This window comes from Alligator sinensis, unplaced genomic scaffold (genome assembly GCF_000455745.1).
Source record: "Alligator sinensis unplaced genomic scaffold, ASM45574v1 scaffold19_1, whole genome shotgun sequence".
Taxonomy (NCBI): domain Eukaryota; kingdom Metazoa; phylum Chordata; order Crocodylia; family Alligatoridae; genus Alligator; species Alligator sinensis.
Window position 1 is genome coordinate 2,456,600 of NW_005841916.1, and position 27,898 is coordinate 2,484,497.

Genomic DNA, 27,898 nt, shown 5'->3' on the forward strand with positions numbered 1-27,898 from the left:
ATGCAAGTCTCTGCCAGAGCTGCAGCCAGGGAACAGAAGGGAGGAGCCCTTCTGTGGAGCAGAGATCCCCACCCAGCCCAGAGAGCATGCCGGGATGCTGGGGATGTCTGGTTTAACTTAAACCAGAAAGGGGGCTGGGACAGACATTGCATAAACCGGTTTGCCCCAAATTAGTTAAGTCTGATACTACATTTAACCACGTTTATCTCAAACCAGTTTCAGCCATTTTCAAACTGGTTTATGTGCACTGAACATCTGTTCTGGTACAGGTTTAAACTAGTTTCTGATGATCACTTAATCTGGTTTATGAGTAACGTCTGTCCCTAGCCATAGTGACTAATAAATTCAAAGGCAAAGCTGCAATAAAGATAGCAACAGCATTATAAGTGCACCAAAACAGTTGCTAGTAATGTTAATTCTGACGTCTTTCTTCAGCATAAAGAAATGTTTTCTAAGACTATATAGTTCTTGGCAAAAGAGAAATCTTTGATCTGTTGTGGGGAACAGTTTCTGATCGTTTCATTTCTCTCACTGGCATGCATCGGGGTTAGCTCTTGGGTTTTTCATTTTTTTCCAGGCCTTCTGGGGAAAAGAGAAATTGCAGAGAAACTATTATACCTGGATTATTTCAAAGTAGATGAAAAATAATTGCTCTTCTTCTATCTGTACAATCCCTGGAATGTAGTTATCTAAAAGAAAGCTGAATTATGACCCCTCTTCTCTTTCACACGTAGCTTTTGCATTTACCTGCGACTTCCTTCTCTCTTGCTCTATCCTCTTGGCAAGAAAGCAAGTATTCTTTCTACTGTAAACCTTGTTCTTCCCCGAAGTCTGAATTTAAGAACTCAAGAGCAAGCTATTAGGCAAAGCGTACATGTAAAACTGAAGTAAGAGCTGAACCCTAGCAATATGCAGTGTGTCTGGTATCAGACCATTGTCAGCACCAAGAGTGCTGTGGTGTGCACAAGATGACTGGAACAGTATTACATAGAATATGGTGTTGAGGGGCTACAAAGCTGCTCTGGTTCAGCTGGCACATGCTGTAAATCAATGTCTGGTAATGATGGCACCTCTGTTATTTCAGGAAAGACTTGAGCTGCTCTTGTTATTGGAGGGCATGTCACTAAATTCTAGTCCAGAATAGCAGGAGACCAAAGGACCTGTAAATCAAATGGTCTCTGAAGGCTGGTTTTCAAAAGTCCCACTGAATAGTTTGTCATATCTTTTTCTGCGTCTTCAGGCACGCAAACAAATGGCCTGGACTTTCAGAAGCAGCCTGTGCCCGTTGGAGGGGCAATCTCGACAGCCCAGGCCCAGGCCTTCCTTGGACACCTTCATCAGGTAAGACTGTCGCCTACTAACTTGGAGGAGATTTGGGGAGGAGACAGATGGAAAATGGACTTGCTGTTCTTTTCTTCATGATTGCCATGATTGTATCAATGAATAAAAAGGGGATTCTGAGGGGGTTTGAGTCATTCAGCCCAAGCACAATATGTGATTTTTTTTTTTCTTTCTCCTTTCTAATTGTGGGGGGCAGTCACCTCATTGTACTGATCTGTAGCCCCCACATTCAATATTTTGGCTACTCCTGGAAAACAGATGCTGTCACAGGGTGCCAGGACATAATTAAAATACTGTCTGACCGTAATAGTTCTTTCAATATTCTTGGGAGGATGTGAGAAGTAAATACTCTAGATGCTTGTGACATGAAGGAATTTTTTCAAGTAAGATGTGAACAGTAAACCCCGATGGTCTGTTCTTTATCCTAAAGACAAGGCCAGGTTTGGTCTCCTTTTAAAGAATTATACTTAACAGCTGCCTCAAGATGGCCCTGAAATTTCTTACTATCTAGGTAAGAAGGGATATGTGATAGAGAGAGCAGTGATGGTTTCCAGAGACATAGCTACCAGGGTCTGTGCACTGGGCAGCAGGTGTGGCAAGGGCTAGGCCACCTGGAATAGCAATGGCTGCCATTCTTGCACTTCTGAGTTGGCCCTTGGGGCCAGATCATCCTGTGCCTTGTTGCACTGCTGGTGGCTCCCAATCCTGATACAACTTCCTACATGCCAACTAAAAACATGAAATGATGACATTAGGCAACCATACCTACCATACCATACATTGTGAGAATGACTTTTTGTTTTGGAGAGTTTTATTTCCTGGGGATGTTCTGCCATAGGATAGTTGGGCTTCTCCTTGCCTCCTCTCTACTGCTGATATACTTAGAGAATCAAAGCTGAACTTCAGATGCACACTGAAGGGAAATGGGGCATCCCTGGGTGAAGGCAAGTGGGAGGGGGACCTCTTTGTATCTGTCTGATCATACTTGAGGTATGAAAACAAATGTCCTAATTTCTTTCTCTTCCTTGGCACCAAGTTTAAACTTAAAAATACTGTTGCTAATTGGCTGACCCTGAGTGTTCAAGGTCTGAGGTTACACAGTTGTTGTGATATAATTGAGGTACTAAGGGTTTTATACTTACTTTTAAGAGTCTAGAGGTGCCACTTTATTGTACTGAGCATTCAACATTTTTGGTCACATAATTATAAATTTCCAGTGGATGAGGTTTACATAGAAATGTGGAGTGACACTGAGTATGCTGAACTAATATGCTGCTTTAGAACACCTTTATCACACTCCTAGGCAAGTTTGTGGCACTATGACTGTCTTCATGGTAGACGCACAGCTAGAAGAGCTCTGAAAGGCTTTGCATTTTCAACCAAGTTTGTTCTAGTATGCATTGTGATGTGGTTTTACCTTAGATGGTAGTTATGATCAGTACGATATTTTTATCCCTTTGCCCTGTAAACTATTTAAAAAGTTGCTAGGACCTTAATTTCCTATCTGATGAACATTGCTGTACCTCTTGAATCTCTACCTTCAAGAAGTTTCTAAGCCTCCTGGTTCCTGGGCTGGTGGCCATAGTTAGACTGGCTCTCACAATAGATGAGCTGTTGTTCTAGTCCAGTATAGCAGTTCTTAGTGATAAAAACCAAGATCAGTCTCAGTAAAAACTGAGGCACCATTCAGAAACAATGTAATGTAATATTCTAATCAGAAAATGTGTGTATGATAGGAAAGGAGGGCCCAGTATTGGGTTTAAAGGTGTTTTCAGGTGTATATTGACTGCACGCGATTTCTATATCTGTAAGGTCACCCTTTAATAATTATTCCTGAGCTGTATTCTAGGACAACCATTTTTCATTTTGACAGGGAACTATTCTCCTTTATTAATTAATATAAAAATCTCAGAACACAAATTCTGGCAAACTCAATTCAGTTTTAGCAATATGTGAAAAAGAGGAGCTCTTTTGAGGATGTTGTCTTGGTGGTAAGAAACCTTGTCAAATCTTACCCAGAAGGTAGGAAGTATTTCGAAACACAGCTATGAAGTTAGAGCTTCCACTTGGTGAAATAAGTTATTCAATTCCTGTGCTTGGCCTTGAGAAAAAAAAAAACCTCCAGCCCCTGTAGGGCAAGGGGAAAGCAAGCCTAGTTATAGATATGTTGGGGCTCCCTTAAGTAATGCATCTCCACGTGAGGGTGTATATTCCTTTTCATAAAGGACAGCACACCACATTTGATGGTTTGTTTTTCTTGTCCTCATGTATTTCCTGGTTCCCAGTAAAGTGATTTATATATTCCCCCCACCCCCAAGCTATAATGTATATAGCTTGGGGGGAATATATATATACATTTTCCCCCCAAGCATGGGCAGTGATGGAACACCTACAAGCTATAGCCCTGACCTTTGAAAGAATAGGCAATTACATGGGTTTAGGTTGTAGCTGTGTTGGTCTAAGGACATAGGCAGACAAGGTTCCTTGGGTGAATTTGATATCTTTTATTAGACCAACCCAAATAGTTGGAGAATATTTAAACTTCCTTAGCCTGACGAAGGGTTTTTGAACCCGAAAGCTTGCTTAATAAATATTCTCCAACTATTTGGGTTGGTCTAATAAAAGATATCAAATTCACCCAAGGAACCTTGTCTGCCTAGGCAATTACATAACATTCTGCCATTGTAGTAACAATGATGCCAATGATGGTAACATGAAGAGGTTTGTTGAAGCTAGCTGCAGGGTGTGCATATATATATTAACAACAGAAGAGAAGCTCCTGTTTTGTAGCATTTTTGTCTCTAATGCTCCTTAAGAATCCCAAATTCTGCCATGCTGCTTTTCAGTTTCAGTAGTTTCTTTGCAACACCTTTTGAATCAGGTTATCAGTCAAAAAAATTCAGTTTGAATTTATTAGTACGCTTGAGTCAGTGCAGCCTAACTAAAGGTACAGTCTCCTTTTGTATGCACTTCCCTCTTGCAGTGACTGAAGATGGTTGAGAGTGCTTGAATGAATTGATGTATGGGGACAGTATTCATGCTTTGTGAGGTGTGTTTTCTTCCGCCCTTCCCGGTGTGCGTAGTTCCCATTGTATTGCACAAGGAAGGTGGTGAATGCTGTGTGTTTTTGAGGTAGCACCTGGGCTGTCATAAGAAGATGGGGAATAGAATTTTGTTTTGTCTTTTTTCGGGTTTTTTTTTTTTGTTGTTTTTTTTTTTGTTTTGTTTTGTTTTTTAAACCTAGAAAACTGGCTCATGGAAATAATGATAGAGGTCCCACCCACCCAAAAGTGTTCCACTTCTGATCTATTTCAGGTTAACACCCACATACCCTAGATCGGTGATTCTCACTCTAGACTCAAGGCAACCCACAGAAAATGGCTTTTTTCGGGTTTTTTTTTTTTGTTGTTTTTTTTTTTGTTTTGTTTTGTTTTTTAAACCTAGAAAACTGGCTCATGGAAATAATGATAGAGGTCCCACCCACCCAAAAGTGTTCCACTTCTGATCTATTTCAGGTTAACACCCACATACCCTAGATCGGTGATTCTCACTCTAGACTCAAGGCAACCCACAGAAAATGCTAGCTTATAGCTTTCACTAATTTTTTGACTATTGGAAAATGATTCCACAAATCTTCTGTTCCAAAGAACTCAAAGACCACAAAAGGTCAGAGTGCTTTTGGCGCTATGGACGTCTATTTAAAATCTGTGAATTGTGAGTGAGATATTTGCATGACTCCCTAGAAAGGATCTCATGGCACCCCAGGATCCCACATCACCCTGGTAGAGGATCACTGTCCTTTGAGGATCACTGTCCTAGACCAACAGGATGTCTTCAGTGAGAGGTGGACAGATAACACTGTGCAAGGTCCATATGGACTTGTCTCTAATCATTCTGAGCACTACCCCTGCATCAAGTTACTGCAGAATGCTTGAGGGGATTGGTGTTTTATCTTTCAGATCTTTATATAACCATTACTTTACTTCACCTCCATTCTTTGCACTGTGTTGTAGGTCCAGCTCGCTGGAACAAGTTTACAGGCTGCTGCTCAGTCCTTAAATGTACAGGTAAGGACAGCTTCCTCCTCCTTCCATCTTCTGCCCAAACAAGTGTCTTTTCCATCAAAAGTAGCTTTCAGGCCATGATCTCTCGTATTCTAATTACCTGGCTGGGTCCATAAAGGTGAAGAGTGGTGGTAGCTCCAGAGTGGAGATAGGTGGTAGTCAGCAATGGGAGTTGTGTAATATACTGGTGCTAATAATTGTATCGAATTAGTGGACGATTGTTACAGGTCTCATGTTCAGTACAGAACTCTCTAATCTGACATGTTCTTCCATTTCTGGCCTGCTTTTTAAATGTGGATTACTTTACAAGATGTCTTTTTATTTGTGGAAGCTGAACATAGGATTATAAATGTAGCACTGATTGCTAATGAGGCTGGTGTGGATCCCTTGCATATCTGACAGAATCAAATCAATTATGCTCAGTAATTTAAAAATAGGCTGGGCTACTTGCTGTTCATTGATCTATATGGTATAGCAAAGTACTGTATTCAAACTTTTTTTGAGAATCTTCAGAGTATTTAAATCAACGTGACACTTCCTTTCAATACTGTATTAAGGGGGTAGCGAGATTAGCTTTACTGAAAACTGGTTTCAGTATTACTAGGTACTAAAGAACTTGGACAGTGCATTTTATGAAACCTAGCAGAATGTAGGCCCAGTTAGACATGATAACAATTTGGAAAAAAGGAGAGATATACTGACCTTCCTTTCTAAGAGAAAGGAGGCAGAAAATTGCCTTGGTTGCCATGGTAAACTTCCATCCCTAAGAGAGATGTTGGCAAACAGGCTGTATCTCTAGCTCCGAATGTTTACAGTCCTGCGCTGTAATTATCTCTCAATGACTGGCAGAATTAATCAGAGCCTTTATGTTAATTAGCCTGCTCTGCAGTCCCCAAAACAGGTGGTGGAAAATATGCAAATCTATGCAGAATTTTAATGCTCTGCATAACCAGTTTTAATTACCATAAAACCCTCTCTTTCCTTTTCATGCACTCTCCTGCATTTCCTCCCTCATGTCTGCAGTATTTTCTTCTCTGTTTAAAAAGAAATAAAAACTGTTTTAAGTAAAATCATGCTTTGCTACATAAATGCTGTATTTCCATTATTTAAACACAGTATATGCATTGGGATTTTTGCTGGACATAATTAAATATGAGGGCATCTCAAAGCAGTCCTCACAATGCTGGCTGTCCAGAGGACTTGAGGTACTGGATGCAGTTATATAAAAAGAAAATATACTCCCTCCCCTCCCTTGTTCCATTGTTTGGGATTTTAGACTGTGAATAATTTTAAGTGCTTTGTGGTAGGCAATTTTTTTCCTCTTTATAGTAAAAGGTAACCTTAGCTTCAGTGGTGCTGCAGCAAATAAAATGAGATTTGAAAATATTCCATGTTGAGGTACAAAAGACTGGGTGTCTTTTTGTTTTGTTTGAGCCCTAAACTGCATTAGCTACAGACATGTTACAGCAATGATAGCTGACATGGTGGGCACACAGAGCCATTGCTTAACCCACTCTTAAAATAAACCCAAGGGCTTTTTTGAATGCAGATGAAAGATATGCAATGCACAGAATAGAGATCGCAGTGTACACATTAACATCTGTTTTACACTATAAAGAGTTATATATATTTTTTTCCTAGTCTAAATCTAATGAAGAATCTGGGGACTCCCAGCAGCCAAGCCAGCCTTCCCAGCAGCCTTCAGTGCAGGCGGCCATACCCCAGACCCAGCTCATGCTGGCCGGAGGACAGATCACCGGGGTAAGATTTACCCGAGGGAATTGTAGTAAGCCTCCTGTCCAGCAACACTGCTGTTGTTCACCATCCAATTAGAATTGCACACCAAACCAAACAGCAGTAGAGTGACTATCTGGGGTTACTGTCACTTTATTAAAACAGGGACTTTGACCTGGGGAAAACTTGGGTGGCATGGGGAACCAGAAAATGTTTTGTTCCCAAAAGCCAGCTCTGTAAGTAATATTTTTGTAGGTTTCCTGCAGATTATTTGTATCAGAATAATATAGTTCTTGATTCTGCAATGAAATCAAAACCCTGACATTAGGTAGTTTTGTAGAAGTGGATATCAAAAATTTAGTATTTTGACTTAATTGCATCATCAGATATGAGCCTGAGACTGAAACCCTTGGTCAAAAAAGGAGTATACCTGATAAGCAGAAAGTGATAGGAATGATTACAATTTTAGATCCCCTACTTTTCAGTTGTTTTGCAAAAGCCCCAGTAAAAAGTAGAGTCTCTGAACATCTGCATCAATCCCCTCCAGCCTTAACCTATCAGTTTTGAGATTTCTGTTTCTTTATTATGGCAATGTTTGGAGGGACAAAGAAAATAGAAGGTGATGGTTATTAAAGGGCTATGGTGCTTGCTAAATTATTACAATCCCAATAAGGTCATAAATGGATTTAATCCAAATTTGGGAGTGGAATGGCTTTCTTAGAGAGTTTATTTCCATTTCATCAGGTCTGCAGTTGAAGGCATGAATGAGGGATTAAGGGGTTATTCTGTCATTGCATTAGATCTTTGATTTTAAAGTGTTGGGTGCCGTTACCTGCATATTTGAGATGCTCTGAGGGTTTCACTGCTAATTGTAATGAAAGATACAAAGACTACTTGTGCAAATTGGCATCCAAATTTAAAAAACTGTGTTAATTTAGTATAATTTTTATTTTTGCCATTTTAAATGTTTCTTTTTAATAACAACAAAAACATATATGGTGAAAGAGAACAAGCTGTTTTTGTTTTGCCTAATGAATGTCTGCAGTAGTGAGACATTCAGGATTCCAGATCTGTGTAGCTGGGGATTGCAGTAAATGTGGACATGTTGATTCATTTACATGTAAAGGAGAGACTGTCACCACCTGTTTCATAGAGATAATGTGTGTTTGGAAAAGGGAAGGGATGTAAACTTGCCAACTCTATTCTATTTTTTTTAAAAAAACAGATGGGGAGACTTGGAGAGAAACAAATGGAGCTCATGTTCTTTACTTATATCTTAGGGCATAATGGAAATGATGGAATATGGCAGGGGTTCATGCTAATGTGTGGCAGCTGGGGTGTTATCAGTTCATACAGTACCTGCTTTTCATTCATCTGGCTAATCACTTGCTGTTCTGTTGGGTGTAAATTTCCTTTCAAATCCTGTCAGTGCTTATTTTTTTCCCCTTTTGGCTTGCTAGTTAATTACTTTTTGCATGAATCTTCAAGTAGAGCTGTGGAGAAACTTGCATGGTTCTTCAGGTCCCAATCCAAGTTCAGATGCTTCTGCCATGTCACACATGCTGTTAGGTAGAAGCCTATAATACGTTGAGTAGGCAGCTGTCCTTATGTAGAGTTGGCCAAAGTCATTAGTGGATAAATAGCTGGTAGTTTGTAACTGGAACAGCTTTTCTCACTATTAATGGTTATTTGTTCTAATTGTTTCCAGCTCACCTTGACGCCAGCCCAGCAGCAGTTATTACTACAACAGGCGCAGGCACAGTTGCTGGCGGCTGCAGTGCAACATTCAGCCAGTCAGCAGCACAGTGCTGCAGGCGCCACCATCTCGGCCTCTGCTGCGACGCCGATGACACAGATCCCTCTATCTCAGCCATTACAGATTACACAGGTGAGCACTGGGGCTTGAGAAGGTTGAGGGTTCAACATGAAGGCCTGATCCCATAGAGCCTGACCAGAAATCTGCTTGTTTTTTGGAAACATTCAGCTACCACTCATATTTTTTTTGTGGGATTAAGGCACCTGTATTGCCAGCCTCCCAAATCTTTGGAGCGGTGTCCATTGGAATGCTCACCTCTTTTTGATGAAGTTCAAGGGTATTAAAAAAAGTTCTTCCCTCAGTCCTTCAGTTCCATGTAGCTGTTGTATGGGCTACAACATTTTATATATTTCTCTTATCATTGTTTTTCTGCCATTTAGAAGAGATGTTTTCTTAGGTTTCTATTCTTAAAGAGAGTGCCAAAAGAGGGTGATGCCCTTATGGATGCTTATTGTTGTGACTTATGGGAGTGAAAGGACTACTTTTTCATCCTTTTCCACTGCCACTGCTGCAGGAGACTACAGGCCCAGTGCCCTGTGTGTCTAGAGAACCAGCTTCCTGCCAAAATGTTGTGATGCTTGAATCCATCCAGATCTGCAGTCGGGTGCTGTGGATGTGCATCTTTAGTTCTGAAATACTATTTACCAAAGAAAGACTATGCTCACCAGAACAGCTGTTTTTCTTGAATCTGTTAGGGTTGAATTAGTAATGTGGAGGACCTGGACTGTCTCTATGCTTTTAGCATGTGTAGCATGGAGGAGATTCCTTAATTCTCTAGACATGGAGAACCACATGTGGTCTACAAGGTTCATATTTCTGGCCTTATCCTCAGTGTGGAGGCTAGGTCCCCTGGAAATTATGGTTCTCAGAATGTAATAAGATTACGATCATGATAAGACTATTGCAGAGTATGCTGTGCCTTTGTATTTTAGAGGGCATTAGTACCACCACCTATCAAGACTTCTTACCCTTCTGTTTAAGACTCTGTTTTCAGTTGCTTAGGCCTGGAATGGAAAGTCTGGGACGTGGAGACAAGACTGACTAAATGTGCAGGGCAGAACTAAGATGGAAAAACTAGAAATGGAGGGTGAGGCAGGGGAGAGAAAGGAGAGGAACAGGTTGAAAGGGACTGTACAGAAGGTGTCATACCTGGGGAGAATTGATGGAGGTATCTGTGCTCTCTATAACAAACTGCCCTCCAGAGCCAAGGATGAAATACAAGACTTCTGAGTTTTGCCATGTCCCTCTGCTATCAACAAATATCTGAAACTCTTTGGTAGTGTCAAAGCCCAGTCTGGAGCCTGTCTTTATAAAGCAGCAGTTGGCAACCTATGGCACACAGGCTGGATCCAGCAGAGGGGATGGGTGGCATGGAGTTGCACCATGCCACCCATCCCCTCCACAATGTATCCCTCTGCTGAGGAGCTTGCTGCTCCACCTTGAGGGAAGTGTAGACAAGAGAGGGTCAGGATCTGCAGCGAGGGTAAGTGCTGGTGCTGGCCCTTCCAGGGGGTGGAGACTCCAACCTGTAGCCACAGCTGGATTGCAGGTTCTGACCCACATGGGCAAAAGGCTGTGAACACCTGTTGTAGGGCATCCCTTTAGCTGAAGTGACAGATCTGTAATGTGAGCAGGAAGATTCTGGCCCTCTGCTGCCCCATGTGGGTGTCAACATGGTGCTACATGATGGAATTTGCACAGGGGGAGGTCTTTTTTTTTAACTTAGGAATGCACGCACACACACACACTCACTCACTCACACTCTCTCTCTCTCTCTCTCACATTAAAATCACAATACAGAAGTTGCCTGTGCAACCTTAATTTGGCCCCTTTGTCCATGATGATAGTCTTCAATTATATGATTGCATACTGTTTCACATGTAAGGATACCTTTGCTGTGGGGATGACTCAGGGCTGTGTGCTAGAGAATGTTATTGGCTATAGTGCTCATACAGTAAACAGTGAAGTGAAAATAAAATATAAAATAGCTGCTCATTAAGAGAGCACTGTTATTGTATGCACTGAATAACACTAGGTGGGTCCTGTGGAAAAAGTCTGATCATGTAAGTGAGGTCTATCATAATATAAATGCGTGAGGAAACTGAATAAAGGTTGCATAGGCAACTTTTGGTTTTGGCATTTTGTAATTTTTAGTGTTTGACTTTGCAACCTTAACATTCTCTTAAGATAGGTTTTGCAATGTGTAATTTATAGACTGGCTATATTCTGTACTTTTAAAAAATAACAATTTAGGGATATTGACTTTGTGGTAAAATGAAAGTACAGCCTTGTGTTAAGCATAATTTGGAAAACTTGGTTACTCTCTACTATTGTAGATAGATGAGACCATATTCTCCAATCTATCTTTACACTGATCTGTAAACAGCACTCAGGTTTGCTTATTTGCTTGCTATTGTAAACACATAGCTGATTACACAGATAGCTGACTGTTTGTTTTAATTGATGATTCTTGAATAATTGATTAACTGGCAGGTCTCTGCAGCAGTGGGATTACCGTATTTATTTTAATTAACTAATTGCACAAGCACAATTTCTGTAATGTGCTCTGCAGTTAGCACAAGGAATCTACTGTGGAGATGTCGGTAAGATTGCTAGTGCTGCTACAGAATTGCCACTAACAGAGGCCTCAACATTGGTACAATTACTAGGTTGCCTAACCTTTTCTTCACCTGCTGTTGGGATCCATCAGTAGCCTTTGCATGATGTAAGCATCAAAGGGATAGAGATACTATTTAGTTTTGTATCCAGTTTATAGCTAGGATTAATGGCATAGAACTAAGTAGTTCACGTCTGATGTCAAGAAAAAAGTTTTCTTATGGCAGAGTCTACTAAGTTACAGGATGTTCTAAGGGAAGTGGTAGAAATTGAATCACTCTGATCTTTTTAAATTATCCCGACAAAAAGCTAAAATATATTTCCAGACAGTCTTCCTTTGTTAAGTGGGTTAGACTAGATTACCTAATAAGTCTTTTTACAACACTGACTTCTGTAGTGCTCGCGATGGCATAATCTGGTCTTCACCATGGAGAAAGCCTAGATACTTGAATAGTAAATAAATAAATAAACCAAACTTCCCCCCCCTCCCCCCCAACAACAACAACAAAACAAACCATCAGCAACTGTGCATATATGGTCTTTAGTGAGAGACTGATAAAGATATATATATATAACTGAATAGTAAGATTTGAGTTATGAATACAGGTGAACTGATGGAATTTACATGAGTCGGACACGAGTGGAAGACTAGAGTTTCAAATGGGTGACCAGCTCCTTGGGCATCAGTCCCACTCAGCATTATTAGCACTGTGTTTAGAATGAGGTTCCCTGTTTACGTAAGGCTCAGCCAAGATGATGCTTGCCAAGACAGATGCAGAGAATGATACACTCTTGTCATGCTTTTATGGTCTTTTCTCAGCCAAAATAATTAAGCACAAGACTATTTTTCACCCCCTCCTCACCTTTCAGTTGTTTGCAAGTTTACTTCCTGAACTAGATGATAGCTTTTTTTTTTTTTTAAATGCCCTGGCATATGATGTGAAATTTGTCAAACATTATGGTAAATAAAAAATTAATACCATGTGTATGTGATAAGTGAGAGAAGAGGAAAAAACAATGCCACACAGTACACACACCAGTACAACTTCTGAAATTGCTACATTGGCCTGTGGCATGATTTGTTTGTTTTCCCAGGTTTTATGCCAATTCAAATATTGGTATAGTAGCTATTTTTTTTCAGTTTGGGGGATTTCATTATGTAATTACAGTTTTGAATGTCGCACAATTTTGCATTCAAAAAGAATAAATGTAAGTATTACCACTGAAAGTGAAACTTTCATTCTTCCCCTTTGCATCATCATGTAATCTTAAATTATCTGTAACATATTCTCTCAAATAATTTCTCTGTCTCATCCTTAAATTTATTGTAAGAGTGTAAATGCCAAGGTTAGAAGGCATAGGTAGATAGAATGGGGCCTAAAGCTAGCATGCTAGATCTGAAGGCAGTTTAATTTAGGAAGGGAAAACTTAGGGTGAATCTCATGAGATCTTTCTTGGCAGTAAAGTTTTATTAGATGATTGGCTCTTAAACCTAGACTCGACGAAAACTAGACCATATTAGAAGCATGTTTGCGCTGGCAGGGAAAGGAGCTGGATGACCCAATGAGCCTTATCCAAGACCTGAGGTAGTCTAACAGAGGTCGGAAGCTATAGATACTGTAGATGCACCAAGTGTATTTAACCCCCCAGTGTGTTCATTGAATAGACGTACACAGAGAATACACTGGGGTGGGTTGAATTTTGCAGTTACCAAAATATGATGTATTAAACTATGTCCAGAGAATTAAACTATGTTCCCAAACCATAGCAGGTTTGGGTTTTTTTGGTGAAGGTTGTAGGGCAGTGTCAAAACTTGAATAGGAGTTTTGCATAACAGTCTAACTCCATCCTCTTTGCAGCCACCCTTCAGGTAGTTAAAAGCTGGTATCAAATCCCCCCTCCGTCTTCTCTTCCGTAAGACAAGAAATAAAGCTGTTCCTTTTTCTATCATTTCTCCTCTCCAAGATCTAATATTGTCTGCCTTTTTCTCTTCCTGTTCTTTCTTTCCTTGGAAATCAAGTTCTCTCCACTTACTTGAGATTTCCTTGTCCCCTTAGGTCTTCCCTTAGTCACTTGATGCCTGTCCATTCTGTTTTCTCTGCAATGTCCCCTCACTCATGTTACAGAGGTGTAACTGGGCAGCTCTGCATCCTGGGCAATTTTGGCATGCACAGCAGTGCTGACTGCTGCACTGCAGGTAGAGGTAGCCAGCTACCAGCTGTGGCAGTAGCCTTAAAGGCTGTGCACAGTGCTGATGTCCCAGTTGCCCTCCCCATCCCCCAGGTAAGCTACTGCTTTGTATTCCTCTGGAGATTCTCTCCCCAGCTCCATTTTTGAAGTACCCTTCTCACCACCTTCTCTTAAGAATTAAGTCTGTTCAGCTTTTGACCTCTTACGTTCTCTTTCCCATAAGTTGCCTGTCTTCCCCCCCCTGGAGGCTCTCAGGCTCCTGCTGTCACCCTGCACCTCTTGCAACCCCTCCATCCACTCCATTAGATCCTTAAAATGAAGTCCTGATGACCGTCTGAAATGGAAATAGAACTTATCTCTTCCTATCTGTAATATTGACCCCTGCCATGCAGTATAACTGTGTGTAACCCTGATCTATGTCATGTTACTGGGCCCAAGAAATAAGACCAGTTTCTTATTCCCACTACTGAATATATTAACTTAGTGCATTGCATGAGAAAGGGACCAAATTTCTAGCAAAACCAGAGCAAGTGACACCACACATGTCTTTCATTCATTTTGGAAGAGAAATTAGCGCAGAAATGGAGGAAATGGTTATAGATCTTCCAGATTTTCCTGAAAGCAGATGATCATGTTATGACAACCTAAATACTGCATTGGTTTTTTTTTTTACAGTAGGGGAGATGGTAGAAATCCCTTGGGGCATTTAAGTTAAGTAGTAGTGAGAGTGGTTGGGGCTAGGTCACCTCTTATCTTCCACAGCTAAAAATAATCAGTTAGAAAGGTTCTAGTGTATCTAAGATATTTTAGGAATGGTGACTGATGTAAGTGACTAACACACAGCTGTTTTTTCATTAAGGATTTGCAGCACCTGCAGCAGCTCCAACAGCAGAATCTCAACCTGCAACAGTTTGTGTTGGTGCATCCAACAACCAACTTGCAGCCAGCACAGTTCATCATCTCACAAACACCGCAGGGGCAGCAGGGTGAGTGAGACCTTCCTGAGAGAAATAAATATATATGAAACTGGGGTTGATAAAAGTAGCATTGGGGGGGGGGGGGGGGGGGTTGTATTTCTTCCCAGTATTGATTGATAACTGTTTAGTGAAAATAGAAGGGAGGGGAGGAGTGAGGCTGATCCTTTTAAGGGCTTTGATGTTCAACCTCAACTGTGCAAGAGAGGCTTCTCTAGAAGAATTAAGACCATTTGCTAGAAACCAAGCCATCCAAACGTAAAGGTAGTCTGAGCTCAGTCAGAGAGAGCAGGGAGAGAATCTGATGGAAAAAGGCAACTGACAACTCTGGAGCTTATAAACCCAAAACATAGGAGAGGGCCCTGCAGATCGTGTGACCCCATAGACTTTCCAGCTAGAAGTCCTGGAGAGTCCATAAAATAGGCAAAAGTTCATGAAGAAGGTCAGATAAATGATTCGGGAGACTTTTGTGTCTAGCTGAGTGCTGAAATTCATTATAAACTGAAAGAATGAATTGAGCAGAGGAAGGGAGCTGGAAAGTTTGAGGAAGCTTTTAGGTTAATAAACCATATCCAGAAAGGGGAATGATGTTGCAGAAGAACCAGATTGATGCAAGATGGAAGGTAAATCTGAGAATGGATAGGCCCAAAGCCAGAACAGGCAAGCCCTGCCAATAGGGGCACTTACAGGAAGACATAGTACAGAAATTAAATTACGTAATTCTACTGTCCTGGTTGTGTAGACCTGTTCATAGATGCCCTCCAGGATGTTTTGGATACATATAGTATCCGTGTGCATCCAAACTCCATTGGGTTTCAGCAGGCTCCAGCAGTAATCTCTGGCTGTGTCATCTGAGGCACAGACTTTATCTGTTCTGCTTATGGGAGTGGGGCCCACAGGCCTACTGTTCTAGGCTACAGGAACCATGCTGAACCTTATATGCTCAACTCTCTCTCTCTCTCCTTCTTGAAAACTCCATCCTTGGGGCATACTTCAGTTAATATTTCAACTCTTCAGGAATATAACTGAAGCAAGTAACACAGTAAATTTGCAGAGGAATTCCTGACCCGAAGAAGGCAGACAAGGTTCCTTGGGTGAATTTGGTATCTTTTATTAAACCAACCCAAATAGTTGGAGAAAAGTTATTAAGCAAGCTTTCGGGTTCAGAAACCCTTCGTCAGGCTAAGGAAGTTTCAGCAGTTGGTGTGTGCTCTTACACCAACTGCTGAAACTTCCTTAGCCTGACGAAGGGTTTTTGAACCCGCAAGCTTGCTTAATAACTTTTCTCCAACTATTTGGGTTGGTCTAATAAAAGATACCAAATTCACCCAAGGAACCTTGTCTGCCTATGTCCTTAGACCAACACGGCTATAACCTAAACCCCTGTGACCTGAAGAAGGGCACTTGAGGTCCAATAGCTTGTCCAGTAGCTCTTCCAACTATACAGTTGTTCCAGTAAAAGATATCACAAAAAGCCTTGCCTCTCAGGGGAATTCTTAAACTGATCACATTTTAGTTCTAACCAGTGGCTCTCAACTGGGGTGCCACATTACATTATGGAGACAGGCACACTGTTTCTGCTACACTACAACTCTTCATTTCACTTCTGACGTGTCTCCTGGAAACAGAGGTGTGCAGGGTAGTTCTACCTGGTGGCAGCGGCATCCATCTCAGTCACAGGGTAAAACTGCCTCATATACCTGTGTTTTCAGGAGCCATGTCCGAGCTGAACCATGAAGAGTTGCAGTTTGAATGATATACCTGCCTGCATAATGTGATGCAGGCAGGCATACTGTTTCCATTGCAGCTGCTTCTCAGTTCAGCTCCAAAGCACCATCTGAAGAGTCATGCAGGGACAGTTCCATGTGCCTTGTGCATCTCTGTTTCCAGGAGACACTGTACAGGGTTGGACTGGGAAGGATTGCAGCAAGAGCACACATTCCTGCCACAACCACTTCCTGATCTGGCTCTGCAGGTAGTGCATGGCGCAGTTCCACCTGGCCACAGCAGCTATGGCAGGGGGTGAATATAATATAATGTAATTTATAAATGGAGCAATTCATAACATATTAATTAATTATATAACTTTTATATTATGATATTCATAACATATCTGTATTTTTTTTTTTTACGGGGGTGCTGCTAGATTTGGAAATGTTTTGGAGGTATGCCTCAAATCTGAAAAGGTTGAGAACCACTGTCCTAGAATAATCACAGAAGATGCACATTCTAGGCAAAATAAGAAATAATTTCCTGTAAAAACTCTTTTTCCAGTGCTGTTCCAACTTTTAAAGCTCTTCAGGATTTGATCCATCCTTTGAGGGATCCCAGGTCCTCTCTTGGACTCCCATTCCCTTAGATAAGTCTTCTCTTAGAATCTTTTCTAAGTTCAGCAGTGAGCTCTCCTCTGCTGCTCAGATCCAAGTCAGTAGATTCCTTTTACTGAGAACATCACTCAGAGTCTTTGTTTTTTCAAAAGGCAGGTCTTTTTACCTTGTTTCTTTATCCCTTTTTTTGCCGGTGTTCTGGTGTTCCACTTCCTCCTCCTGAATTTTCTGGGTAGATTTAGGCCATAAACATGCATTTATTTGGAAATTTCTGAGAAATTTCCACCACTAGAAATCTTTTCAGGAACCTGCATCCACCCCTTCCCCTTCAGCAGACCAGGGTGACCCCAGTTGCAGGAGTCAGCAGTTGATCTTCTCTTCCAGTCCCTGGAGGGAGTAGAATGGCAGGGAAAGAATCCTGCACACTTTCCCCAGATCAGAGGCTCCTAGTCTGGGGAACAGGAGAGCAGCAGCCTCCTCTGCTCTGCCCTGGTCACAAGGAGTGGTGTGGAGGGAATAGCAGGGCAAACCCGTCCTCGCCCCCAGTCCATTCCTCAGACCAGGAGGTCTTTAGTCTGGGGAAGAAGTGTGGGGGAGCACTGCCCTGCTGCTCCACTTCTTAACCGGACCAAACCAGGAGGGAAATGGAGCAGCATACAGGTGTTCATTGGTGCAAGAGAAAATCTCTCACAGGGGAGATCTTCCAGGTGTTAACCTAAAAGATCTTTCTCCCAGAGGGGTCATGTTTCCCTCAAGAGAACTTGAATGAACACTAATATAGTTTCAAACTGAGACTGCTTATTTTCCCAGTACAAACATAATGCCTGTATCCTGGTCCTCATTTTCCCCTAGTCTGCAGCCCTTCCATTACTCTTAAGTTTCTCCCATTTGAATGGGGAACTAGAGAAGTTAACATCATCCATTTGTTCCTGGTCTGGGAAATTTGTTATACCTACCCTGGTAGCATATGGTTGATTCAATAGTCACTGAAGCATGTAGTAATGCAGCAGTTTCATGAACTCTCTTGGAATTCTTCGGGTTCACAAAGATAAATTTCCCAAACTGTTGCACCTCAAAACTTCCAGAATCTTGTTCAGGGAAGCCTCAGAATTCCAGACAATCCACTTATTTTAAGAGAAAAAACCCCCAGAAACCCCTTGGTAAGAAGTTTTGAAGACCGTTACTATTTATGTAGACCTATAATCTACAACCTGTCTCCCATAGGAGATTAGTTTAATTACTGTTATGAGGCTAAGATGGTTTACAAATAAAGAAGGTATTTAAGAAAACTAGTCAGTTTTTAAAATGTGAAAATTTGTGAATTGTTTGAAAGATGGAAAAGAAGAAAATGGGTAAATGGCAAAACTATATATTTAAGCATCTGAAGTGGAATTTCTACTAGAAAAGAATTTGAGAATATCTTTTGCATGGCTATATTCTGAAAATATGTTCCTTTGTATAAACTACTCATCTGCAGTTAACAACAACTTAAATCTGACACTATGTGTAGAATTGTTGCATTTTGACTGTTCACTTGCTACCTGGACAACCAAATGGCTTTAGGAATGCAGGAGGATTTATAGTCTTTATTCAGACCTTCAGCCATTAGAAAGTGACAAAATTACAAACTGAAATGCTTGAACAGGTCTAATTTTCTTCCATGAGCAGTCAGTGGTGAAGTAATATACATGCCTTTTGCTAGGTTGGATTTTCTGGGTTCTAATCTTATTGCTTTATCAGTAAATTTCCTAATACAAAATTAAAGTTACTCTAAAGTTGCTAACCTACAGCTGATTCACAGCATTCTTAAAAGCAAACTAAAAGCAACTCCAGTGGATAACCCTTCATCACCTGGAGTGGTACTTAGATATTGCAGTGACATACACCTTGGAAATAATTTGATATGCATAGATTTTCTTGATCTAACAGGAACTATTGGAAAATCTTGACTGAATTCTGAGGATTATTTGCAGATGCCGTCTGATTTCTTTAGGGAAACCCTGATGCAGTTTGATGTGTTGATATATATTTGTGTGTGTATATTTATATAGGCTTTTAATAACCACAGAATAATTTTAGAGTTATATAAAACACTATTCTAGTCTTGAGGTGGGAGGGAAAGCGCTTTAGAAACTCTACCAATATATGACTATTGTGTAACTGCCTGTGAAGATGAACAGGACAGCCATTTCATGTTGTTTACACTATAAAAATATGTCACAGGATGGAAAGTGAAAAATAATTTTGCTGGATAAAAATACAGGGAATATGGGGATATCAGCGGAAGCATTACCCTTAGAAAATGTGGGTTCTTAGCTTTATCTGTTAAGGTTGAATCTCAGGACCTGATCTTTCCAAGACTTGGATTTTCTGAAATCTTTTGGAAGTCCATCTATGAAGTTGTAGGCTTTGTATTCTGAGAGTTTTCTGCAACATAAAATCACAGCATATGAGAAGTTTTCTGTATAATATTTTCACCATGTGTTTTTAAAGTAACCATCTTACTTAATGCAATTCTGTGCTTATCTTTTTGGTTATTCAGTGGCTTATATGTAGGCTTGGCAGGATTCGATTTTTATCAATAAACTGATAAATGTAGATTTCACCTGACACTCATAAACCGACAGAAAAATATTTCCATTGGTACGCATTGAATGGAAGTTATTTGTCTGTATAATTGTTTATCATTACTTAAAGTATGTTGGTAGGGCAATGTGATGGAATTTTGCACTGTCTTTGAACATTCGGTTTCTGTTCTATGTATAATAGGTATTAGTCTCTAAAACTATCAATACATGTTGCCTTTCACTATTATTAAAATTATCTTGAAAAATATTGCCCATCATGATGAAATGCATTCTCTTCAGAAAGCATTGATTTGTATTAAAGTCTCACCGGGTTTACAGTAATCGTCTGAACAAAAGCAGAAAATTGTATTGTATTTTCATGTGATATGATTTGAACTAACCCCACAAACAGGTCTTTAAGATGTGGGAAATATGCATCATCACATAAGACAGACCATTTGCTTTTGGACAGAACATGCTTGTTGTGTTGGTAGAGCGTGGCTGATATACCTGCACGCCATTAGCAAATGGAGAGAGCACGCTAGTGGTAAACCTTAATCCTTCTGTCTCAAGTAATCATTATTTATTTCCAAAGATCCCCTTCATTTATTCCCCAGTGTCTAATCTCTCTTGTATAAAGTAATTGAGAAGATGATGGCAGGCCAACTCCAGTATCATCCTCAATCAGTGTTCTGGATCCTTTCCAGTTGTTATATAGACCTAGAGAAAGCACAAAGGCTGCCCCTGTGTAATTAAAAAAAAATTCTTTAGGATAGTGGATGGGGGCTAAACACCAATACTGATACTACTTTATCTACTGATCTTGAGTACCATCAGTCGAGTAGTGCTGCTACCCCACCAACATTGTAGGAGTAAATGAAAGCATGTCAGTCTCTTCTTTTTTTTTTTTTCTCAGATACATCAAGGTTATGAAGAGTAGCTGCTACTCTGAATGCATGTATCTGCAGAGTTCCATGGGGTTCAAGTTATGTGAGCCTGCTGGCAGTGAATACACTATAGACTTTAGAGCCATCAATATGCAGATATGTACCCAGCTCTTCCTCTTCAAGAGGTTCTTTTAATGCAGTATGTTTATTGACTCGGTTTCTGAATGAAGTGGGAACCTGAATAAAAATGAGCTAGTTCAAGCTCATTACAAGTAAGGTGGAAGAGGTGTTAAATGGAAAAAGGAAATACTTGGAAGAAGTGGCTTAAATGGTGAGCCTCTCATTATATCCATCCTCAGATGGTGGGTTGATGCTTAGGAGATACTTAATGCCAAGCTCCTGTTGAAATCCTCTAAGCATCCAAAATGCAACAACAAAAGGTAGAACGAATCTGCACCTTTGCATGGATCATTGGGATTAGTTCCCCATCAGAGTGCAGTTTTGTCAGCTTCAGGCTAGCTTGTTGTAACGTGTTCTACCCACACTTGGTCTGGAAAGGCTCCTGGGAACTGCAAAAGGTGCAGTGGTGTTGACATCATGATCCCTACCTTACTGTGTAGAGCCAAGACATGGACAACGTATAGAGAGAGACCTTAAGTAATTGGAGAAGTATCATCAATGTGGCCTGTGGAAGAATCTTTGAATCCAGTGAGAAGAGAGATGTGCCAACGTTAGCATCCTCTCACAAGCAAACACCACAAGCATCAAGGTGATGATTATCCAACACCAGACTCAGAGCAAGTTTTATAGTCCCAACTCAGTCAAGGTGTACACTCAAGAGGAAGACGGAGCAAGTGCTTCAAGGACATTCTGAAAGCCAACTTGAAAAAATCCAATATTGACTCAACTCTTGGGAGACTTGACCATGACTGCCCCAAATGGAGGAAGAGTCTGCTGCAAGGATCTCAGTACTTCAAAACCTCACAATGACAACAAAAGATGGAACAGCAGAAACAGCGTGTTGTGGGCCAAATAAAGAATCCAGGGCCACCCACTCCATAAGGAAACATGTGCCTAAGTTGTATTTGAACCTGTCTATCCCAAATTGGCTTTGTTAGCCATTTTAGGACCCACAGATAAGGCAGTCATGGAAGGCAAGCATTCTCAACTGTGAGGAATTGCCAGTGAAACAGTTTTATGGGAACACATTAGATCAGTTCTCTGCTTTCAGATGTTGATTCCCAGGAAGATTCCAAGTAAGATTTAAGGCCTTGGCCCCCATCTTGAAAGACCTCAATAGATTAGGACCCACTTATACCAGAGGCAGCTACATATTTCTCGCATCATCTGAGCTCACCCAAGATTCTCAAATGACAGTGTTACCACATATACAGTGATGGAGCACCCGTTATTTCCACCTGAGGCATTTTCCAATTAATCATTCTGTGAGTCAGTCTGACAGTTCTGTCCTGCACTCCTGACCTCTGTGATATGACCACTAGAAGATGAGCAGCTTTTGTAGAGGAAAGGAGTTCCTTCTTTTTCCAATGGAAAATATTCCTCTGTTGGGAGATCACTTAAAGATATGAATTATGTATTGCACTTCTAGGTTGATTTTTTTTTTCTTTTTAAATTATGCAATGAAAAACTGTACTAAAATGTTTTTTATTTTTCTTCTGCTAATTTTAGAGGGTAACAACTGAGTCCTAGATTATTCCTTGGGGATTGTTAGCTGGCAAGGAGAGTTTTTGCCTTGGGCCATTAATTCATACCAATCATTAAGTGTTCCAGGAAATTTTCTGAGTTAATACATGAATTTGTTTTAACTTTTTCTTTTAAAATGAGATATACATGGATCACTTTTTTCTCTTGCTTATACTCTTACCTTCCCAAGCACAGTCATTCTTTTTGAGCCTCACAAACATGATGTGGTTTCTATTACAATTATAGTAGTAATAATACTATTGTGCTGTTAACACCTGAGGCAGGAGCTAATAGTAATGCTTTATGGCAGTGGTACAGTATTTAATTTTAAGTGAAAACCCAAAGACTGCTAATGATGTGTCTGCAAATTTTCATTCGCTGTTCTCTTGGGAGTTCCCTGCTGTTTCTACTTATATGCTATCCAAACCACAGAAAAGTTTGAAATGCCCAAAATGACAGCAGTTATATAAAAAGAGCATTATATATATACAGTGCCACCTAAAAGATTAAATAAACTGCATGCTCAAGTTAGCTGACTGAAAACTCATGTGGATGCAAAAGACAAACCATCCACAAGTGCATTTAATCCCTTCAATGTCATTCACTTGCCAGAATGTAGCATTAGTAGGAATACCAGTATTTTGTGTACAACTACTTTTCATAAAAGAATCCCTGTTTCATAAAAGTTATTTTATTTATTTGAGTTTCGTTATGTAACTTGAGGCTCTGGACACATACTTCAGATGAAAACCCACTGCAAACAAACAGTAGCATACAAGCAAGTAATCACATCCCAACCCCCACTCCCCAAATAAACGAACTAGTCATGGAAAGCAAAACTTCTGGACAAACAGAAACTCTGAATCCTGAAGCCTTTCCAAAATTAACAAAGAGGTATATTTCAGAGTCAAAATGCTCTGCTACCAATGTGTTTGCTTGATTCAAAGGTGCCCTAACTGTTGCATCTCTAATTAGAAGTAAGACAGTATCTCACAGAAGAAGGAAAGTGCTTGTTACTTCAGTTAAAAGGTAAGAGTCCCAGTGAGGTCCCACTGACAGGTCCTTCTGTATCAGTGCATCCAGGTTGTTTCTGAGCATGTCCAAGTTCTTCACACTAAGCCTTGTGAATGATGTTGGTGCAATAGCTAGGCATCCATTGATTGGTGCAAGTTCTGGACAAGCTTATTCTGCTTTTCTCAGTACAGGACTACTTTATTGGACAGGACCTTTTGCAGAGTTCCTAGGAAGTCATCCAGTAAACAACCAGCCTAAGGTGCCGCAGATTATGGCTGCTGCTTTTGAAAATCCCACAACCCCTCAGTACTTTTTGTGTTTTACAAGTCAAGATGGAAACCTGCGAGCTGGTAACACAGATCCTAGAGTACTCTTGTTTTTGCGGCAAGGTGAGAAGCAGACTGCTGCTTTCTTCTGCTTCTGTTTCTGAATTGTTTTTAGGTGTAGTTTCCTAGTTAACTCATTCTCATAATTTAGTGGCAGGATCATTACTTCATTCTTATTCAGAGCGTCATTCAACAATCTCTGATCTCTGCTAGATACTGAGAGAGATGGACAAAAATGTTTCAGTGGACAAAGTCAGTAGAAAAGCATGGGCATTTGTATCATGCTCAGACACTTCAGTTTGTCTTCTACATGAATCCTTCTAAAATGTGCATGTGAGGAAAAACAGTACCCATTAAACCCTGCCGTGCTGAGAGTTTAGGGCAAAAGGGATATTGCCAAAAGCTCTAATCTCTGGGATTTCTTTGAGAGAAAAGAACAAAAGTGCCAAAGGACAGCACCATCTACACCTGCAGAAGTCACCAAATGAGTCTCAACACCTCATGATTAGTGATGTTAAAGGCAGGTAAGGAATCTGATAATGCCAGCATAAAAATCTCATCTTTATCCAGCTTCAGTTAGGTCACCAAAGAGGCCCAGGCTGCCTTGGTGATGCTTGCTTTCTTAGTAACCACTTAGAATTCATTATTAAATGGCTGTTCAGTAATTTACTGATTAAATTAGGGCTCCTTCTGTCAGATTGCTAGTGGAGAGCTATCAGCATCATAAAAACCATCACTACAAATTAGCACTACTTTGACAAAGGATGCCATGGATTAAGTAGACCAGAGAGGCTATAAATACCCACTTTCTGTGGTCCTTCAGAGGCAGGGTTGAAGCACATTGAGGGATATAGGGGAAGGTTTTACTGCTACTGTGTATTCTGTAACATTTCTCTGCTTTAAATACCTGGCTTTATTCTCCACAACTGTATATCCTAAGGACCAGATCTTATTTCACCTATTAGATATGTGAGTGTGATCCTGTGCTATCCTACTTGAGTCCCTGAAAAACAGTTAATGCAAAAAGTAGATGGGTCGTCCTCCTACATGCTACTTCTGTGATTTTAGTCCTAAAAAAAAATTTGTTAATGTTTTAATCAGAGGCTGGAGCAGGGTGTCACCATGTTGGTACCTAACAGGTGAGAGAGGATACAGCCATGGATGCTTTATCAGCACCAAATTTAAGTTTAACGTGTCAAAACTTTCTGCATTTTTTTCGTTACTCTGAAGTTAAAAAGCACTGGGTGCTAATAACGTGCTAATTAAAAGAACAAAAACACTGCATCTCAATAGTTCAGTAATAACACCAATCATTTCACTATTGGACAAAGTGACACAAGGGTGAGAAAAACCAAAAAGCGTTAATCGCCCAGATACAGTATTATTTTACTCCTTTCGTATAGAAAAACTTTTTAGTTCTTGGAAATTAAAACCAACCTTTGGCTAACTCCTTCCACAGAAACAGTTATGTGCACATATGTACCTGTGTGTTAGATGCCAGCTCTCACCTGAAATGTGCAGGGTAATTTCCTCTGGCCTTTGTTTTTTAGGACCTAAGACTCTTCCATTTCCTGAAATATTTCATAGAGTGCAAATTCCTGCCTGCAAGGAGAAATACCTTCTGAGCTGGTTGCATCATGGGACAGATCCCCTTTTTTTGAGTTACATTTTAGTGCTTACAGTTGGCTGTAATTTGTTGACCTGGAACCAGTACTGATGTCATTGTGCCTGACTGCTCTTTGAATGCCTCTCCTTTTTCATTAGATGGGGTTCCAAGCTGCATTCCCTTTAAAATGTATCTTTTATCATGCAACACCTAAACAATTTTTAGTACCTTTCTAAAACTTCATCTAATTTTTCTAAAGTTTCCTTTGCTGATTCAAAAAAAAAAAGAAAAAGAGGAGAAACAAGAAAAAGAGTATCTAGATGTGTTTCTCCTTGTGTCTGTCATACTACTTTACTCTGCTGAAGCCACTTACCTTCTCTGGACGGAGGGGTGATGAGGAAGGGACAGTCTGACCACTGAAATTCCATTTGGAAAGTATAACATTTAATGATCATCAGTTATTTGAATTTATTTTTACTTGTCCATTTAACCCTTGGCCACTTAGCTGCTTAGGTACTGAATTGGAAAGAAGCAACAAAGATGTACCTTCAAAGGCTGTAAGTTGGAAGGATAATAAATAATTCCTACTTATAATATAGGCACTGCCTCAGGCATCTCGTACTATGTCCCAGGCTCTGTGCCACGATCTGATTCTCCCCTTCCCCCATTCTTAGAGGAATTCAGGAAAATGTGGACTGAGAAGATGCTAAAGATGCTCAACCAAAGAAGAGAACAGAGGCTGAAACCTGCGCCTCCCTCCCCACAACGTCTCATCAGTTTTACTTAATTGGCTACTACTTGATAAAGCTACCTTTTCAAAGGGTTTGAAATCATTTTCCAAATCACCCTCCTCTCTTTCCAGGTCTCCTGCAAGCGCAGAATCTCTTAACGCAACTACCTCAGCAAAGCCAAGCCAACCTCCTGCAGTCTCAGCCAAGCATCACCCTTGCCTCACAGGTCAGTCTTCCCTTCTGCAGCTTGTCAGCAGTTCTTTGGGGGCCTTAAACTAATGCATGTGAAGGGTACCTAAATGTTAGCTGCATAGTAGATGTTGTGACCTGTTTTATAGGTTTTTAGCTTTCTAGATGATTACATTATATTGGTAGTAGCAGTAACTGTTGTAGCTGCCTAACAATTTCCATTCAAATTAACTCCGTTTTTATTCACTTATAATTTCCCAAACTCTTTATTCTTTTGGTTGAAAATTTCCATGATTGGTCTCTTTCTGAAAGTGGAAGATTTTGGTGGTTTGAGTCAGTTTTAAACATCCCCCTGTTTGTAGGATAATATGTTCCTATTTCGAGCCATCTTTTTTTAGCGATTTATCCATTACTTACTTTTAAAAATTGAATTGCTTAAATATTAAATATTGCTTAATATTGCTAAATATTGCTTAAATATTCCATTAAGAAAATGATAACAAATTTGATTAAGCGTTCAGAATTTAATGCCACTTCTTAAGTTTGCAGTGTACCTGCAACTCTGCTTCTGCGTGTTTGTTTGTTTTTATAATAATCTCTAACCATATAACTGTGCTGTTTCTCATATACAACGTAACATACAATATTTTTTTGCTAACATAGATATGCTTCTAGTATTTTCAGCATCATATGGATGTACTAGACTCGATGAATCAAAATCCTGTGAAAAATGCATAGTAAATTGTACTCTTACCATTTACACTTCCCACATACAGTCTAGGATAGTTGAATTAACTTACTATGTAGTTTACAGCTCGATTATCAATTAGCTACCCATTCTCTATTAAAACAGAACTTAGAGGGAGAACAATTGAAGTTATAAAAAATGAAGTTCAGTAAAGATATACTGCCATAATTATGAGAAATAGTTGAACGTAAGATTAAAACATTATAGTTCCTGACACATTTACAAGATTGTGGAAAATATTCTGTGTAGGCATGTTATATTTCAAACAATAGAATTTCAGGACTGTCAGCCAAATCCTACCTCTTACCATCTGTTCTACACTGCAGAAAAGTGGTAACACTTAAGCAAGCCAGCTTAAAGAGCTAGATGGAGATTCAGTTTTGTAGTTGAAATGGAGTCTTGCTGCATTGTGGAGTCATCGTCTAGGGGCCATTACAAGTCACTGCAATGTAGAACAGGGGTGGCCAGTGTGTGGCACGTGTGCCACAAGTGGTTTATGGCAGATTAGGAAGGGAACAGGCAGCACAGCGGCAAATAGTGCAGGAAGGAAAAAACAGCAGCAGCTGGGGCAGGGAGCAGAAGGAAAAATCACAAACCAGACAGGGGTAAGGGATTGCAGTGACACCCATGGAGGCTGCAGGGCTAATTTGTGGTAAACCTTCCAAAAAGGTTGGCCTCTTCTGCTGGTTCAGAATAGCCAAAGACAGCTCTGAGTTGTGCTGGATGTATGAGCAGTCTCAGTGCTAGACAAAGAGCTTAAAACAAGTATAAAGCCACCTCCTGTCTCAGCAGCACTAAGCAAAATGCGGCCATTGGAAAGGATTCATTTTTGCCTCATAACAATTTGCCTCCCTGCAAGGAGGAAGTTTTGCAATCAGATGTCAAAAAATTGCACTATTCAGACAAAATGTGATAACCTGAACTGTGCAAACCCTGAGGTTCTTTTAATGTGTTTTATTTACATGGATCCTCAGCTGAGAGTGTATCTACAGTGCACATCTCGGACTCTAACCATATCACTTACTATCTGTGGACTAGTGGTTAAGTATAGAAAACTTCCTGCT

General features: G+C 40.3%; 1 protein-coding gene across 8 annotated transcripts in view; it reads left to right on the top strand.

Moving 5' to 3' along the window:
- POU2F1 (POU class 2 homeobox 1) overlaps positions 1–27,898 on the top strand; it is a 147,647-nt gene that overhangs the window by 87,332 nt on the left and 32,417 nt on the right. For 7 of the 8 annotated variants that reach the window (XR_003092903.1, XM_025198178.1, XM_025198179.1 and 4 more), the window contains exons 3-8: positions 1,241–1,341; positions 5,355–5,408; positions 7,047–7,166; positions 8,848–9,027; positions 14,621–14,747; positions 26,029–26,123. Coding sequence is in view for 7 of the 8 variants with exons in the window: in XM_025198178.1 (XP_025053963.1) it covers positions 1,241–1,341; positions 5,355–5,408; positions 7,047–7,166; positions 8,848–9,027; positions 14,621–14,747; positions 26,029–26,123 (677 nt within the window). In the remaining variant the exon portion in view is untranslated. The remainder of the gene's footprint in view (positions 1–1,240; positions 1,342–5,354; positions 5,409–7,046; positions 7,167–8,847; positions 9,028–14,620; positions 14,748–26,028; positions 26,124–27,898) is intronic. The other variant, XM_014517588.2, reaches the window with a different exon arrangement.